The 17,125-nt window shown below is 37.9% G+C and overlaps 3 protein-coding genes across 4 annotated transcripts; 2 read left to right on the forward strand and 1 right to left on the reverse strand.

Annotated features, from left to right (window-relative positions):
- The first annotated feature begins 911 nt into the window (after window positions 1-911).
- Window positions 912-2,885, forward strand: LOC119984076 (nucleoside diphosphate kinase B). Its single transcript, XM_038827839.1, has 4 exons — window positions 912-1,064; window positions 1,591-1,639; window positions 1,834-2,065; window positions 2,467-2,885. Exons 1-4 carry the CDS (start codon window positions 1,014-1,016, stop codon window positions 2,579-2,581), a joined length of 447 nt encoding a protein of 148 aa, XP_038683767.1. The 5' UTR covers window positions 912-1,013; the 3' UTR covers window positions 2,582-2,885.
- Window positions 2,886-4,403: 1,518 nt separating this feature from the next.
- On the reverse strand, window positions 4,404-8,763 carry LOC119984074 (RGG repeats nuclear RNA binding protein A-like). The gene is made up of 7 exons (XM_038827836.1): window positions 8,301-8,763; window positions 7,288-7,612; window positions 7,061-7,126; window positions 6,515-6,647; window positions 5,938-6,093; window positions 5,796-5,849; window positions 4,404-4,809 (listed from the first exon to the last, which is right to left on the reverse strand). Exons 1-7 carry the CDS (start codon window positions 8,494-8,496, stop codon window positions 4,630-4,632), a joined length of 1,110 nt encoding a protein of 369 aa, XP_038683764.1. The 5' UTR covers window positions 8,497-8,763; the 3' UTR covers window positions 4,404-4,629.
- Window positions 8,764-11,644: 2,881 nt separating this feature from the next.
- Window positions 11,645-16,073, forward strand: LOC119984889. 2 transcript variants are annotated; one of them, XM_038829039.1, is made up of 7 exons: window positions 11,645-11,821; window positions 12,104-12,142; window positions 12,952-13,089; window positions 13,570-13,709; window positions 13,791-13,900; window positions 14,134-14,249; window positions 15,021-16,073. In XM_038829039.1, the coding sequence occupies exons 1-7, from the start codon at window positions 11,669-11,671 to the stop codon at window positions 15,795-15,797; spliced, it is 1,473 nt and encodes a 490-aa protein (XP_038684967.1). In that variant the 5' UTR covers window positions 11,645-11,668; the 3' UTR covers window positions 15,798-16,073. The 2 variants fall into 2 exon arrangements, with proteins under 2 accessions (XP_038684967.1, XP_038684968.1); XM_038829040.1 differs by lacking the exon at window positions 12,104-12,142.
- The last annotated feature ends 1,052 nt before the right edge of the window (window positions 16,074-17,125 follow it).

The raw sequence follows: 17,125 nt of genomic DNA on the forward strand, positions 1-17,125 counted from the left end.
GAATAATGTTGATTTCATTACTTATTTGTTTTTTTAGCGTATGAGAAGATTCTAACATTCAACCTGTTCGAAACCATAAACAGTGACTATGTACACGCTACTACGCTAGGCCAAGAACTCCTTATTTGATTAAGATTCTGTCTTGAACGAGCTCCATCGTTCATTTTCAACATTAGTTGATCTTAGTGTTGGGGTGAATTTTTTTTAGAAGAAGAACATTTACTACTTATATCACTAGCATAAGAACAAATTCTGAAAAATGGTTGATCTTCGTGGGTGTTCAAAACCAAACTAGAAAAAATAAATATACTCCTTTTGAAATATCACTGAGAAATATATTTTTCATTGGAATTGAATATTAGATACACATATGTCTAACTCAGTCTGATATAATCTCACTCAAGTGATTATAAGCAAAGCTCATTCATTCTCACTTCAATAAAGCGTTTTCTATACAAAGACTTGCGGCTTCAAGACCAAAGAGAATAATATTATTGTAGTGGTTGGGCTGTGAATTTCAACCGTTTGAATCCAGTTCCAAAGAAAAAGGAATGTCCGTTAAGAACTGGAAACTGAAATTTTTAGCAGAACCATAAAATTATAGTTATTTACAATTAAAAAAGAAGAAGAAGAAGTGGGCTGATCTAAAGTGGACCCAATTGAAATGGGCTGAATGAAGAGAATTAGAATTTGTGGGCCATCCTGAAGTGGACCGAATAAAAAGAATTGCATTAGATGGGCTGGGCTAAGGCCTAAGAGAGCCGTGAAAGCAAATCAGTATTCACTACTCGGTATTCAATGGCCCACGTCATCATTCCACGTGGGATGGAACAATAAAATTAAAAATCTTAACCGAATATTCTTTTGGCAATCAGAGATTCAGAGGTAGTGTTAGGGTTCCCATCTCCAATTACTATATATATAGATACAACCCATCTCCCTTCACTCCCTTCACTCCTTCCACAGTACTCTACATCCCGACACCCAAGGCTGAACCAGATAGCAGAGCAAAGATGGAGCAGACTTTCATCATGATCAAGCCTGACGGGGTCCAAAGAGGCCTGGTAAGTTTCACGATCCTTGCTGTTCGGCTTCGATGATGATTTGCATGGAAGACGAAATGTCTGGTTATTTTTTTGTTAAACCTGATTTGGTTTTGAGTGGAGTGTAAGAAGAGAAATCTCGCGTTTCTGTGTTTAGTTGGTATTGCCTTTGAATTACAGGATGCGCCGATGCGAGATTTATTGCAGTTGTTAAGTATATTTTCGGTTAGCATATGAAATGAGAATGTTTATTTGTGTTAAATCTGATTTTGATTGGTTATTTGCTTCTTCAAGTTTAGTTAGAGCTTGTGATTGTGTGATATTAGACAATAACTCACATCTCTAAGGTTAATTTGAATTTTCGGTTTGCTTCTTTTATTGATTCGGATTGAGCTTGGTCCATATGTAACGCCTGATTCGTATTTTTGTTTGTAAAAGCCTGTTTATAGCCTGAATAATGATTATTTAGTTTTAAGTTCGATCAGTCAGTTTAAGTGTTTGATTATGAGGGGGAATCCATATTTTCTTATCAGCTTAAGTTTTCCAGGTTGGTGAAATCATTGGCAGATTTGAGAAGAAGGGTTTCACTTTGAAAGGTAACTTTTGCTATATTGAACATCCGTTGGTTACGTGGTTTGGTTATGATAACTTTTGCTATATAACTTAAATAAATGTCTGATAGTTTACCTGGTTTGGTTATGATAATTACTACCATGACTGAAATTAATCAACCTTCTGAATTTGGATATAAGCCTTTTGCCTTTGGCTGTAATTGGCTACCTGTGTTCAGGTCTGAAGCTTATTACTGTGGATCGTCCTTTTGCTGAGAAACACTATGAGGATCTTTCTGCAAAGCCATTTTTCAATGGACTTGTTGACTACATTATCTCAGGCCCTGTTGTTGCTATGGTTTGGGAGGGTAAGAATGTCGTTACAACTGGCCGCAAGATAATTGGAGCCACAAACCCGGCAGAGTCTGCCCCAGGAACAATCCGTGGCGACTTTGCAATTGAGATTGGCAGGTAACTACCTCCTCTAATATGCTCTTGATACTTTATATGATGGTGTTAGCCATTATCATTTTTTCCTAAACCATGTGTCTACATTGGTGTCAATAAATTTGTAGATATTTGGTTTTATGCCCAAAAAAGTTAATATTGCAATATTATGGGCTAGGTGTTATTGAGTGATCATGTTGGGATGTTTTCTTCAGCCAAGACGAAACATTGTCCTGCCATGATGGTTAGGTGTAATTTATATTCGAGTAAACAGTCATACAGTCATGTGTTGATAAAGAAGTTTCAAATGAAAACTTTAGGTTTAGTACATCCATGAATTGCCTTTGATTTGCTTCCCAATTGTTGCATTGCTCCCTACTGAGATGAGATTCGATATATCTGATTTATGTTCTTGTACTTTTCAGGAATGTCATTCATGGAAGCGATGCAGTAGAGAGTGCCAGGAAAGAAATTGCATTGTGGTTCCCTGATGGCCCCGTCAGCTGGAGCAGCAGCCTTCACCCGTGGATCTATGAATAGACTTGGGCTGTTGGGTTGATGGTTGCATCTTATCATTCCATTTATGTTTAAACTCGTGTTTCGTATGTTCAGACTTATTTTAAGTTTAATTTGAAAGTGAGTTGTAGTGATCCTGATTTGGTAAACTATGAATTTAGAACGAGGTCAATGAAAATGACAGTAGGACTAAGTTATCTATCTGGTCGAGCACCAGATTGAAGTAAGCTGGGTTTGTACTTTGTAGGTTGGCAGTCACGTCTGGCATCAATTCACTGTTCGTTTGTTGGTAATTCCGAGTTATAACTGGATGTAACTGTTTGTGCTCTCTCTCTCTGAAAATCAAAAGGTAAGATGTTCCATTTTCGCAGCCCCTTTACTAATCTAATAGAAAGTAAGGGGCTTGCTGAGGAATGAAGCTTCATCATTGTTTTTTTTCAAACCCCAATCTATTCTGGCTCGATGTATTACTCGATTCATTTATTGTCATTGGATTTTGAGAGCAAAAATGATGTGTCCATAATTTTCGTGTCTATAATCTAGATGGTTTGTTAACTCTAAATGGTTTCCACATTTACTTCTCCTTATACCACCTAGTTATAGTCTCACATTTTACTCGTGTTATCAAGTTATGGACACATTATAAGTGCATAAATTATGAACATGTAACGCAAAAGAGAGTGTAGACATAAAAGAGAGTACAACCACAAACATGTCATCAGATCTGCGGAGCTCCAGCCAAGGTTCATGCTTAACAATCACGCTAACAATTAAACAACAAAACCTACCACATGCAGCTGCCCATCAGATTGCCCGAGGATACATGCAAAAACTTGGGACTTAAAAACATTCTAATCTTGTGGTTTTTCCATTTTGCAAGAGAAGAAAAGAGAAAGGAGTCCTGAATATATTCCATAACAATTATCCATGTTGCAAAAATCGTTAGTCGGCCACTAGGCGGTTCACGGGGACTAGGGATTAATTGGATTAATCGGGGACTAGTCGGGGATTAATCGGATTAATAGTTTTGAGTTTTTTTAATTAAATATATATATATATATATATTTAATATATGCAATACTCATAGAGACTAATAATAAATCATTCTCATAGAGAGAATATTATATACACATAACAACATTGTTTGAATGAGTCATGCATCAAGCTCAATACTTCAATTAATATATCCAAGTGTCAAGGCCCCACTCAAATAGTGTGACCATGCCCAATACTTTATTGTTTAGAAACAACTAGAGCCCAATACTTTACTGCCCAATACTTTATTGTTCACGTGAAATACTGAGCTAGGGTGGAGAAGCCAAGAAGGAGACCACAACCAGAAGCTTCCAAAGACGAAGCAACAGAGATGTAGCAGCGAAACAAATCAGAAGAGACCTAAGGGCAGAAATCGAAGTCGGAAGACAACGTAACCACTGGGTCAATCTCTGTTGGTTAGAAATCATCGAAGTCACCACTGGGCTGTTGGTCGATCTCGTGATCATCGTTGATCTCTATCGACTATTCTGTTTGCATCTTCATCGATCTCTATCCACTATTCTGTTTGAGAAAATGGGGAGGAAGAAGAACACTCCCACACTGTTTTTGATGCGATTTAGGGTTGCAGGTTTTTTTTTTGCCCAAAAAACAAGGCCTAGCCCCGACTAGGCCAACTAGAAGGGGCTTAATCGGGTCACCGATTAAGTGACCCAATTACACTCTAGGCACAGTGGCCAGCGCTGACTACCACCTAGTCGGCCGACTAGGCCGATTTTTGCAACAATGAAATTATCAAAACAGAAAAACAATTATCAAAACAGAAGCTGAACCAAACTTTTGAGATAAAGACTTTGATGACAATGATCAATTATCAAAACCGAGTAAAGAACTATATAGGTCACAAATACGTTGTCACATGATCCTCCATTTAATCTGTTGTATCATAGCACATTAGCACACGAATGAACTAAAGGAACAGCTATAGTATACAGACAACATTATTCTTAGTAGCTTCTGTCCCCACAAGAAAATCAAAATTGGGAAGAGAAAAAAAACCAACGAGATTGGAAGTGGGGTCACTTTCCACCCAACGTTGGGAACTGCCCAGGATCTTCAATGGCAGGAGCTTGCACATTGCTTGTCCCATCTCTCGCACTGAATCCTCTTGAACCACGACCACGTCCACGGCCCCTGCCACCTGGGCTTTGGTACCTCCCCCCTTCAGCAGGCTTCAAGAATTCATTGATGCTCACAGACTAAGAACATCAAAGCAGAAAATACCACCTTTCAGTATTGTCACATATGCTAAGAAAAGTGTGAAATTACATTACACTAACATGAAATCAAAACCTATAAACTGAGAAAATTTAGAACTCCAAGGAACATTTTGAACATAGTCAACAACAGGCCTATAGTCAAAGAAACTCGGTAACAAAAAATCTCTCTATCTACCTTTTTCCAGGGAGTAAATGTAAACGTGCTAAGTCATGAATGCGAGATCAAAGAATATGATTAGATATGGGTTTGTAGAAATAAAATCCTGCAGCATCTACTAGAGAGAAAAAGGGAACAGCATTCCATATTGGCATGGCAAACGATGCAGTTTTTTCCCTTTAAAAAATTTTCCCGTAGCCTTTTCTAATGGGAGACGATGAAAGTGCAAGGCGGAATGTAAATTTTGTCAGCAATGTTCAAAGATGAGAATTGGGGAGACTGAAGGTATTATCTCTTTTTTCTCCCCTTTTTGCTGGAGAAGCCAAAAAGCCCAATGCCCATGACCATGACCTCTGCAGGCAGTGGTTGAAAGGTCTACGAAGGACAGACATAAGTCATAAGCAGCTTGCCTATGTCAATCTGACGAAAATCCAGGTTACAAGTAACTTTAAAATATTTTGTCTAGATTAGGATGATGAAGGCAAATGGAAAGGATAGACCGCAAGCAAGAGAATGGGTTAAGGAGTGTTCAAAGTAGAATACTATTATAGCTAATTTCAACACACGAAGAATACAAAGCATTTTTAAAAAGCCAACAGGCCAACCAAGTCAACGAATGAATAAATAAGCCATAGGAGAAAGGAAGGATGATGCTTGAAAATAGAGGAGTGGACAATAATAATGCAAAGACCTGCATTATTACATCAGAAGACGGGAAATATCAGAAAATAAATAGCAAAAACATGAGAGGCACTCTGACATTCATGTATAACTAATGACATGGAGTTGATATAATGGACGGTGGTACCTTTTTCACTTTGTCATCCTTCTCAGCTTCTTTGCGCTTGTCCTTCTCAGATCCCTAAAAGAAAAATTAGTGTAAGTAGATATACTTAGATCAATAAATTAGAAGGTAATTGAATTTTGGGAAGGCACCATAGAGATCTCACCAATTTGATGAAAATATCATCATTGCCCTTCTTGTTTGAAAGCTGTTGCATGGATTCAAACTCCTTGGCATCAACCTTTCTTTCCTCAGTCTTAAGCGCCTGGAGTGCTTTTCTCTTCTCCTCCAAGACCTTCTCGTACTCCTCAAGAGTCATCTCCTATATATCGGACCAATTTCCAGTAATTCATCAATTTGATAAAACACATAAAGTGAGCAAAACCAAACCACCACTCCTGCAGTACGAATGTGAAGCTCATGTGGAACTTGCATAAAGGTTTTTGATCATAAAGTACAAATTGTGTAACCTGGTAAGAGAGTAACAGTTTGTTCATATGAACAAAAACCACATAATAAAAAAAGAAGCTTGCCACACAAATGGATGGGAAAAGCAGCTTTAGAGCACGAAATAAACAGTTTAAACCTGTGACAGTACATTACATAACGACATTAATCTCACATAATAAACATTTACAACGTTTTTGACACAAAATTTCATAGGAGAAAAGGAAAAAAAAAAACAGAGGCATGACATAAATCCAAACAAAGCAGCCATAACATGATGATAGAAAAATCTTTACCTTATCCTCGGGTTCTTTTTCTTCAGGTTCATTTTTAGGGGTTTCCTTGTTCAAATCAGTTGTATCTTCCTCCCCCACAGGCTTTACGGCACCTGGACTCTTCTCATTCTCATTAGCAACTTCCTCGGTCACCCTACATGTAAGATCAGTAAAAGATAAAGTTTACAGATATTACAAGCATACTCCTGGTAGCATTAGAAGCACAAGAAGCCAAGACCCTGTATCATCATCATGTCTAAAGTAAAAGAAATTGAACTGAAACCCAACTATCCCATCTTTTTCACAAATATCAAGTGGCCACCTGCTTAGGATTTATAATTTTTCTTTTTTTCTTAAATTTATTAGCTAGAATGTAATTTTGTTTATCAATTGATTTAACACAAAAACAGACCTAAGGCCTCTGCTCACTTGGGGACCCAGGCAAGCACCCAAGAGGCAGAATCACCGCTGGCAGCCCTTTCAAACCAAAAGAAAGTGTTCTAAGAGCATATAAAGAATGGTCATTATTTTCAAATACAAGAGATGGTTTTTAATTTATGCACTCACTGAGAAAGTTCATCAGTTGGAGTTCCCCAGTTCCCGCGGCCAGACCCTTCACGTTTAAATTCATTTCTGCACATCAGAACAGGGAACAATATTTGAGAAAAACAGTAAGGATAAAACTATCAACTATCAACTAAATTATAACAAAAAAGACTTTGGTGAAGATAACTAACTATCTTTTTTTTTGAACGAAAATTTGAAGAGAAAGAACTATAAAAATAAATATTTACCCACGCCCAGTGCCACTACGACGTTCAAAGGGCCTACGAGTCCGCTCCTCATCACCGACTTCTCCATTACTGAAACCACCACGGCGACCACCGCGGTAAGGACCACGAGTTCCACCATAGCCACGCCTTTCAGAGGATTTCCCAGCCTCTCCATCTTCCGGAGCACCTTGACCAGCAGGAGCTCCACTGTTGTATGAATTCTCGTTGAAAACGGAGTCCCGATCATATCCGCGTCCGCCTCCACCACCACGCCCACGCCCATAACCACGTCCACCTCCACCTCCACGACCTCCGCCACGGACAGCTTCAGTCTTTGTCTCCCTCACTATTTGTCATGCAAAAAAGATTCAGATATAGTTATGTATAATCATGTTTAGATGGACAACATTGTGCTCTAAATCATTAGGAGATGAAAAGAAGAAGAAGAAGAAGAAAAACTTAAAACATTCCCACATGTCACACAATATTATCTGGTTACTATAGATTTAAACGGTTCTTTTCCTTAAGGTTATTAACAATAAAAAGTCATGAGAACAAGAAAATTGGTGCTGTTGTGTCCGAGTTACAATTTTCTGACCAGAAGTCCAACTACACCCACTAAAAGAAGATATCTTTTTTCTGGGATTAAGAAGCGATTCTCAACCAGAAGACTGTGTTTGGTCAGATTGGGAAAAAACACTGGAAACAACCACAACATACAGCGAAGACTCTTTCAAATATTTTCCCTTAGTCTCTCTTAAGGAAAGCACTTTCTAAGAATAAAGGCAAAAAACAATTCAAACAACATTGTAAAAGATTGTATCTTTCAAAACCAAAATCAGTACTTAGGCAAACGTCAATACCATACCACAACTACAACTCACAGAGCAACGCAACACATACTATCAACCTATCACACATTAGCGAACAGGCAACACAAAAAGTGCAACACGGATGAAGCGAAAACAAACTACATGCAACAAACACTTAAGCCATGAATCAAAAATAGAAGAGTGCAAAGTGAAGAAAGTCACCAGCTTGAGCCGGAGGGAGTGGCTTCGATGGGAGCTTAGCGGGCTTGTTCTGCTGAGCAGCCGCCGCCGCAACCGGCTTCCCCTTCCCCAACTCCTTCTTCGTCGCAGCAGCCACCTTCTGCGGCAGCGCCGCGATCAGCTGCGACGGGTCCTCCGCGTCATCTCCCAACAAATCGAACGGGTTCATGGTCGCCATTTCCGAATAATTCCAAAACTTCCCCTTCGACTCTCTACCAACTTCACCTCTTCGGGCGACCAAGACAAAACCCTAGCTTTTCAAAACCTCCATAAACACAGATGCGTATACATAGATCTATAAATTACAGTTTCCGGCGTTAGATACAGAAAAGAAGCTACAGTAGAGAGAGAAAAACCCTAGCCGCAAGAGAGAGAGAGACAGAAGGAGATGAGACAGTGAGAACGAAACCTAATCTAAAACGTCCCCTTAATTTATTAGTAGTTGGTGGTGGGGGCGGCGGTGTCCGTTCGATGGAGCTCGTATGGAGTGTGATTATAAATTTATAATATTCGCCTGAATTTTTTTTTTATTTATTATCTAAGGAAATTACATTTTGAGACCTTGATTCCGATTATTTACGTATGTGCCACTTAGTGTTCCCACTTCCCACTTCGCGCTTCGCATGCTGCCCTTTGAGCTTATCGTTAAAGAATGTCTGTTTGATGAGAATCGATTCTTCTTTTCACTTGGGTTTTCATGTTAGAAATCTAATCAACAAATATTATCTGTTTTGGGTTATAGTCCTGTACAAATTAGTTGTCCTGGGTCGTTTCGTAGTGCTGGATCAGAAAACGCATGTTTGTTGTGCGAGAAATGTTTGAATTTTATTTATATACTACTCGGTTCGGTTATGTCAATCCGTTGTCGGATTAAAGTCTTGTCACTCCTCCGTATTTTGTAGATTCGGTTATATGAGGCCCAACAAATGGACATGTGTAGAGGTCGAGGCCAAATGGATCGAGCCTTTGATCCGTATATCATGTTAGAAATTCAAGCCTATACATATCAACAAATATTGTCCGCCTTAATTTGTGTCACGGGCCCGCACGATTTATTCTCATAGGCCGTCTCAGTAGTACTTAAGCCTAGAAAATACATTTATAGTATGCAAGAATCATGGCATTTGTTTATATGTCACTCAGTGGATTATACAGTCCGATATGGTATTAAAAGTCTTGATAAAAGATGAAAACATCCCACATGTGAAAACTGTCTTTTGTCTTTGTATTTATAGAAAATCCCCATTGAAATGGACGATGCTCTAAATGTATGCTGTCATTTTGATCTCACAAATTCTTCCAAAATCCTGTATCAGGACAAAAGAGTACCAAGATTGTCTTCTTCTTTTTTTTAAACATCATTGGAAATTTATTTTTCATTGAAATCGGATATTGGACGCACATATGCAATTCAGTCGATTGCCAATCGAACCACTGCTCGTTGGTATCAACATTGTCTATTGAATGAGATAATCAACCCAAAAGCTTTAAATTGCTGAGTGCTGAATACTTCAAGAATCATTCCTTATCTAAGGACTAGGATAATACACCTTGCTATGAACGTCTGAGACTATAGACAAAAAAAAATTTAAAGAAAGGGACAAAACTCAAAAGGGGGATAAGGCATATCAATTATTGGGTCTCTCTCAAGGCATTTGTTTGGATACGAAATAAAATAAGTTCTTTTCTTTTAGTAGCGCAAGCCAGTTAGTTATAAAATCCTGGCAACCGTCAACCGATGCACTAATTTGACGGGGATTAAGGGAGTTCTAGAGTCGAACACCTCGTAACTCATAACTCAAACCATGAAAACATCCAAAAACCTATGAAAACTAGACTCTCAAACACAACCTATATATTTATGATTTTTTTTTTTAAAAAAAATTGGTGCATTGAAATGGTGCACTAGTTGGGTCTAGCGTTGTTCAACACTGGACCTCCCCCAGGTTCTTTGAAAGGATTGCAATTTTCTTGAGTAGCACAAGCCAATTACTTCTAAACCATCCAAAGATAAAATGCATTAGAATCTTTCCTAATTCCTACACGGGTAAATCTTTAGGTATGTGAGTAATCCCATCCCACATATTAAGAGCCACATCAGCGATTTTGGATGAAAAATATGATATAGAGCTAACGAAGGGTATTCATCAAAGTCCAGGGGTTTATTTGATCCGAAATGATGTTCAGGGGCTCACTCGACCGATTTGTCAAAATTCGGGGGTCATTTCGATTATTCCCCTGTAATTATATTATGACTCTCCTAGCCTTTCTTGGTATGATAATTAGATGATAGATAAAACTCTTAAATTAATAAAATCGATTAAATTCAAAGTACAATTAATGTAACAAGATAGCTTAAGTATCAGGAATTAAAAGAGTATTATAACTTTTACTATATAAAACTCTCCACAACTTCAAGAGATGCTTATTTTCCATATATTGGAAACAAATATGTTTTCGGGTAATTTGAGATGATTCTAAATTTTAAAAATTATTTTATATTTTCATTTCCACTTTAATTTTCTATAATAGTAATTTCCTTTGAATTATATTTTTCATTTAGTTTCAGGTTTTTTTTTCTTTAACTTGTGAATGTATAACCTTTTTTTTTTCTATGATAAGATAATTTTATAGGTTAATAATTTTCAATTTTATGTATTTAATTATGCTAAACATTTTAGCCTGTGCACATATATATATATATAAATGATTATTTTTAAATATCCAATATGAAAAATATCAACAAAAATATACATTTGATGCCTCAACTATAACATTAGTTTCAGTTTTATTATTAAACTTTTTTTCTCTTAAAATCGTCCCTCAAATATTCAAAGGTACTCCGTTCATCCCTCAAATGATTCCTACATTAGAAAAATCATACTTGACATCCCAGTTTATGTAATTTTTACACATATCATCTCACTTGGCTTAAATTTTACACCTATCTTCTCACAAAATCCTCAAAATATCAAACTCTTCCAAATCCCCAAACCATTTTGTTGTATAGTTTAAGCACTAAAAGTATTAAATATTAATAGTTTATGGATAATATCATTCCCGTTTGTCAACTATGATTATCCTGATATGTCAAATATATGTCACGTTAGATTTTTTCGACTACTCTATCACTTGAAGGATGAAATAAAGAGCAAAAACAATTTAAAGACGAAAGTGAAACTAAGGGTATAATTGAGCGACCAAATGTTATATTTTGTCGAAAAAAATCGTGCATCGACGGCCCATGGGCCAAGGAGTTGGGCATGTCAATGTGGGCCCAAAATATTGGAGGAACAATTAATATTCATACCAGTCCGTCACTCTAAGGAGGAAGAAGCCTTCCATGTATCATGTGTGCGGAGATGGCCGAAGAAGAAGAAATGTTGATAGAACTAGAAGCCGTACAAGCGGTGTATGGAGACGATTTCGTAGTGCTTGATTCTTTTCCCCCTCATCTTCACCTCCACTTGAAGCCTCGCACCGCTGATATCTCCTCTCAGCAGGTCCCTCCAATCCCCCCTCACCTCTCACTCCTATCGGTATTCGGATATGATTTTCTGCTTGGATGCTGAGAAATTCGGTTAATCATGTCTTTATTGGAGGAGTTTTTAGATTGAGTTGACTACCTTAGTTAACACTAATCGCATCCAATTGTATAAAGGGGTTTATTGTATAAGTGGCATGTTCGATACATATTTGTGAAATTTTGAATTATATCTGTGGTGTTCCTGGTTATGAATCTTGTTTCTAATTTGTTTTTGCGAATTACTGATTGTGAATTGTAGTTTGTGGAGGCAGTTATAGGGATACGAGCAGGCTCCAAGGTACGTTTTATTATACTATGTAGACAGGTACAATGCATAGGCTTATTGAGGCGTTTGCCTTTGATGATTCTGCTCAAGGAATTTGTGACAAAAAGATCTTGACTTGTTGGGTTTTTTGTTTAAATTTTTTTTATAGGACTTAGTGTTAGATCATTTGTTCAACAGTTCAAGTTTTACATTAGAGATGTTACAAAATCTACCGCTTGGGTCTAGATTTCTTCAACCCTTGTAATTGAGATGGGATTACATGGTTATTCAACTCTTAGCTATTCAACATTGTTTGCATTCATGTTGCTAGTTATATTCTTAGAGAGAATATTTTTGCTCTGTAACTTTTCTCAAATAATCTCTTTCATCCTTTTGCTTGCATTTTCTTTATTTTTTACATCCTTCCTTTGGTCATTTTTCTTTCATTCATTGTTCCTTTTTTCCCCTTTGCTAGTTTTATATATTTATGATGCAGCTTCCTTTCCATTTATCACTATGGTTTTGCTAGATTATTTTGACTTGATCGTTATTCTTTGATCACTTGCCTTAGGTGTTGTTCCACTCATCAATCTTGTTCCAAATCATGACAACATTTCTCCTAATTATGCTTGCTGTTTGATAAACCATTTAAGACTGCAAAACATAGCCACTGCTGTATCTCGGTTGGACTTTAAAATGATTTTTGCCAGCTTTTTTTTTTCATCCCTGTTCTATCATGGGCCATATAGAGTTTTGTTGCTCAACCTACATGCATTGGTCTTAGTGCTTTATGGTTTTTTGTTTGTCCTCTAACTTCCATCCTTTTTTTTTTTCACTTGTAGTATCCAGAGGAGCCACCTTGCATTAGTCTAATAGAATCCAAGGGTCTTGATGAACTGAGGCAAAGTCACCTGATAAGTAGTATACAAGACAAAGCAATTGAACTATCCTCTTGTTCAATGCTTGTAACACTATGTGAGGTAGCTGTTGCTCTATTAATCTGGCAAGTGGCAATAATTTCTTGGAAGTCTTGGGGTGTGGGAAATTTTAATTTTGATATGTTTCAATCTTAGATATAATGGATGATTCTAACAGTTTGTACTCTATTTAAAATAATTGAAAATTTTGAGCTATTTGAAGTATCTGCAAACAGCAAACTGTTTTGTCAGTAAGTCAGTCTAGAAACAAAAGTTTTACAAATTAGACGATGCAATATGGCTTTATATTCTTAGTGGAATACCTTGGACCATTTCCATGTTCTCTTAACAAAGTTTAATACAGTGCTTCAGAGTTTTTTCGCCTGCAAAAACAGTTCTATCCTATTTGTGTCCTTGAAAGTGAGATTTAAATTCTTGAGCTGCAGGTTTAAATTGTCTGGTCAGATGTGATTTAAAGTTGCATGTATAGACTGTCTTAGTTGTCTGTCTCCATGTGAGGCCCTAACTGAGAGTTATTTCTAGGCAGCAGTGGAGAAGCTCACAGCCATGAATCATCCAGATGGCGATTGTCCATTGTGTTTGTGCCCTTTGGTTTCTGAAGATGAGCAATGTGTAACCTTGCCGTTTATGAAATTGATGTCTTGTTTTCATTGCTTTCACAGGTACTTCAATTCTCTTGTTTTAATTGACCTTGTTTGTTCAATTCTCTTTTTCATTTCCTTTACTTGATAAAATTATGGCAGTGAGTGCATTATCAGATGGTGGAAATGGCTTAGGACAGAGAAGGAAACTGATCCTAATTATTCTCACGGTACAACTCTGCGGCCAATGAGAGATGGGGATCATCAAAATGGTATGTTACCTAAATGGGGTTCAAATACCGAAAGAAAGTATGGGGACAATTTTTTGAGAGTTACTACGGGATCTGCCATTCTACATGCCGTTATATTGCTTGTCCCTATAATGACATGGGAAGTAAAGCACATTCTGGCACTAGAGCTTTGTTATGTATGACATTTTGTTTATCTGAAAACCCTTAGAATGCTCTGTGATAAATCAATTCTAATGAAGTACTGTTGTTGCCAGATGTGCATGAAGTAAAGGAGGAAAGTATGGGAAACTGTCCTGTTTGTCGTAAGGTTTTTCATGCAAAGGATTTTGAACACGTGCTTCATCTGGTTGGGACTCATTCATCACAACTGGTATGCCTTCTTGTTGATTAAAAGATTTGTTGTTTCGGCACTTGCATTACTTGCAGGTTGTGTTGTGTCTGTTGACAACTCTAGTCCTGTGGCCCTGTGATTGATATTCTTAAGCAAATGAAAGGCTGTCTAGTTAACTTTAGATAAGAAATAACATAATGTAGTACAATTTAATAGGGCTTGTAGATTTAGATTTTTAGCTTCCCTCTGTGGTATTTGGGCGTAAGGGCACATGAGTCAATGAACCATACTCGGGACCGACAAATATTTCGAAGTTGAGAATTAGGCCGTTTTCAGTGCTACGAGTGTAGAAGAGTCTCTGGAGCACTCCAGGGACGTGTTCTAGCTTTTATTTTTGAAATAGCAAACATTGAAAGGGTGCAATGATATTGTCTATATAGGATTAGCGGTTGGAACTATTACTACGTGAATGTCCCCAAGTTAGATTGACATTCTGATGATACGCCTTACATATTTACACAATTGCAAAATTAATATTTGGTACATTTGATGCTTCCACAACTACAGTAAATGGTTTATTCATCATTAATATAGGGAACATTGTTTTTGTTTCAAGAGGATCAGACTTCTTATGTGTTGATACCCGAGTTTCAAACTGGGAACTTAAATACTAATTGGATTATGTTATGTCCCAGCTTAATACTGATTGGACTATATTTTCTGGTTTATATGTCCAAACACTTCACACTATTGCCTTCCATTATATTCTAAATTGTAGTAATATCATTGTCTTTGCCAATTGGCTCGCAGAGTTCTGATAGAGATGAAGTTAGTGATAATGAGGTCCTTGACGCCACTTCAGAGAACATAAGGAGACAGAAATTTGAAGCTATACTAAAATTACAGCAAGAAAACAGTGGCTTAATTGAACCCAAAAGAGATCTAGTTGTGTTGCCTGGAATGTTTCTCCCGCAACCAGTCTCAACAGATTCACAGACATTAAAAGAAGCCACTGAGCAACAACAGCCAGACCCAACAGTTTCCACCGAACCAAATTCCAATGGCTCCTCTTATAAGCCTGGCCACCGGGGGCGTCAAAGGTCAGGACAAACCTCGAGACATTCGAGAACCTCGAGAGGGGAGGCCAATGGGCTACGACAAAGAGATCCAACAGTTTCCTCTGGATCAAGTTCCAGTGGCTCCTCTTATAGGCCTGGTCACCGGGGCAATCTAAGCTCAGGACCCACCTCAACACATCCGAGAACCTCTAGAGGGGAAGCCACTGGGCTACAACAAAGAGATCCAACAGTTTCCTCTGGACCAAGTTCCAGTGGCTCCCCTTATAGGCCTGGTCACCGGGGCAATCAAAGCTCAGAACACACCTCAACGCATCCAAGAACCTGGAGAGGGGATGCCAGTGGGACACAACAAAGAGATCCTACCTCTGAACCAAATGCTAGTAGATTATTTAATAGGCCTAGCAACCAGGGGCAGCGGAACTCTGGCCGACGGAATCAGGGAGTACCAAGTGAGGGAAAGCAAACAGTACAGTGGGTTAGAAAGGAGAATGGTCCTCCAAATCAGTGAAACGTGATACTTCCATTTGTGCCTTTCACTAGTGATTTAAGTTTTTGAATCAAAATCAGAAATATAAGGTTAAAGACAATCAACTAGAGAAAAAGAAGTAGAAAATGACTTGAACATCATCGAGCAAATTGATGATGTTAATTGGGTGAGGCAAGAGCTGTTATTTAATTGATGTTGCATCTTCAAATTCTGTTGTTTTGTTTATGGAAATCCTTCTGTAGGATATTCAAATATCTTAAATCTTAATGCTTCATGCTTTTTTCCCTTATTAATTCATTAATTGAGTGGCAAATATGATGGCTGTTTGCGAGTCTTTCAGTCTTTTTCTTTTTCTTTGGAAGGGGATGGGGGAAGGCTCGAACTTGAGACTTAGACTTCTATGAGAAACCACACACATGAGTGTCATTTGAGTTACTTGTGATTCTAGAGTACTTTCAGTCTTTGTATTGGGTTTCTTTCTAGACGAATCACTCTTCAATGAATGCATTCCCTTCTTCCAATCCTAGTTATAAAGCAATAAACTCAGTTAATTAAGGCTCAAGGTCCATATGAATCTAAAGTCCAATTAATTCAGCCCAGCCTGACTCAACCATTTTGTTCTTTTGGCAGCCCAACCCAACTTGGGTTCATGACATGTTACTGGTTTAGCTATGGTAATGTAGTTATTCCTATAAATTAATTAATCTACCCCTTTTGTATTACCCTCCATATAAACATCGATTATCTGTCTAATTCTGTAGGGGCCAAAATCCGCTCGCTTTCATAAACAAGTCCAATGCTCATGAACACGAAGGCGGCCCGACGGCAAGTCTCTGGCCTATCTCAGGCATGACAGCTCTGAAGTTCTCATTTTTTTTTTCGTACACAATGAATACATATGGATGGGCCTTCTGCCCAAGTCAGGCTATCCCTAACAATCGTTAACTAACACTTTTTTTTGGTGATGAGAGAATCCATCGAAAATAGAGACCATTGGACTCCAACCTAATGGTAAACTCACGACCATCACATGTAATATCTACAAACCATATGGGTCGGTTAAGTCTTGAGTTGAAATCCAATGCGAAAATAACGTCAAATCATTCCAGAGAGATTGTTAGAACTATGACCTCCCACGTACATGCGCTAAAAGGTTCAAACAATTAACTAACCATTTGAACCAACAATTTTTGTTACCTTCCCTCCGTCTACAAGTCTCGACATCGAGACGATCTTACGACATACCAACCATTTGCCAACCACAAGCCGTGTATCTTTCCTATCATCTACCTTGAGACTTTAGGTCTATCTTTTCTCCGGCATGGAGCCGAATTATCAAACCTTTTCAT

This window comes from Tripterygium wilfordii, chromosome 18 (genome assembly GCF_013401445.1).
Source record: "Tripterygium wilfordii isolate XIE 37 chromosome 18, ASM1340144v1, whole genome shotgun sequence".
Lineage (NCBI taxonomy): Eukaryota > Viridiplantae > Streptophyta > Magnoliopsida > Celastrales > Celastraceae > Tripterygium > Tripterygium wilfordii.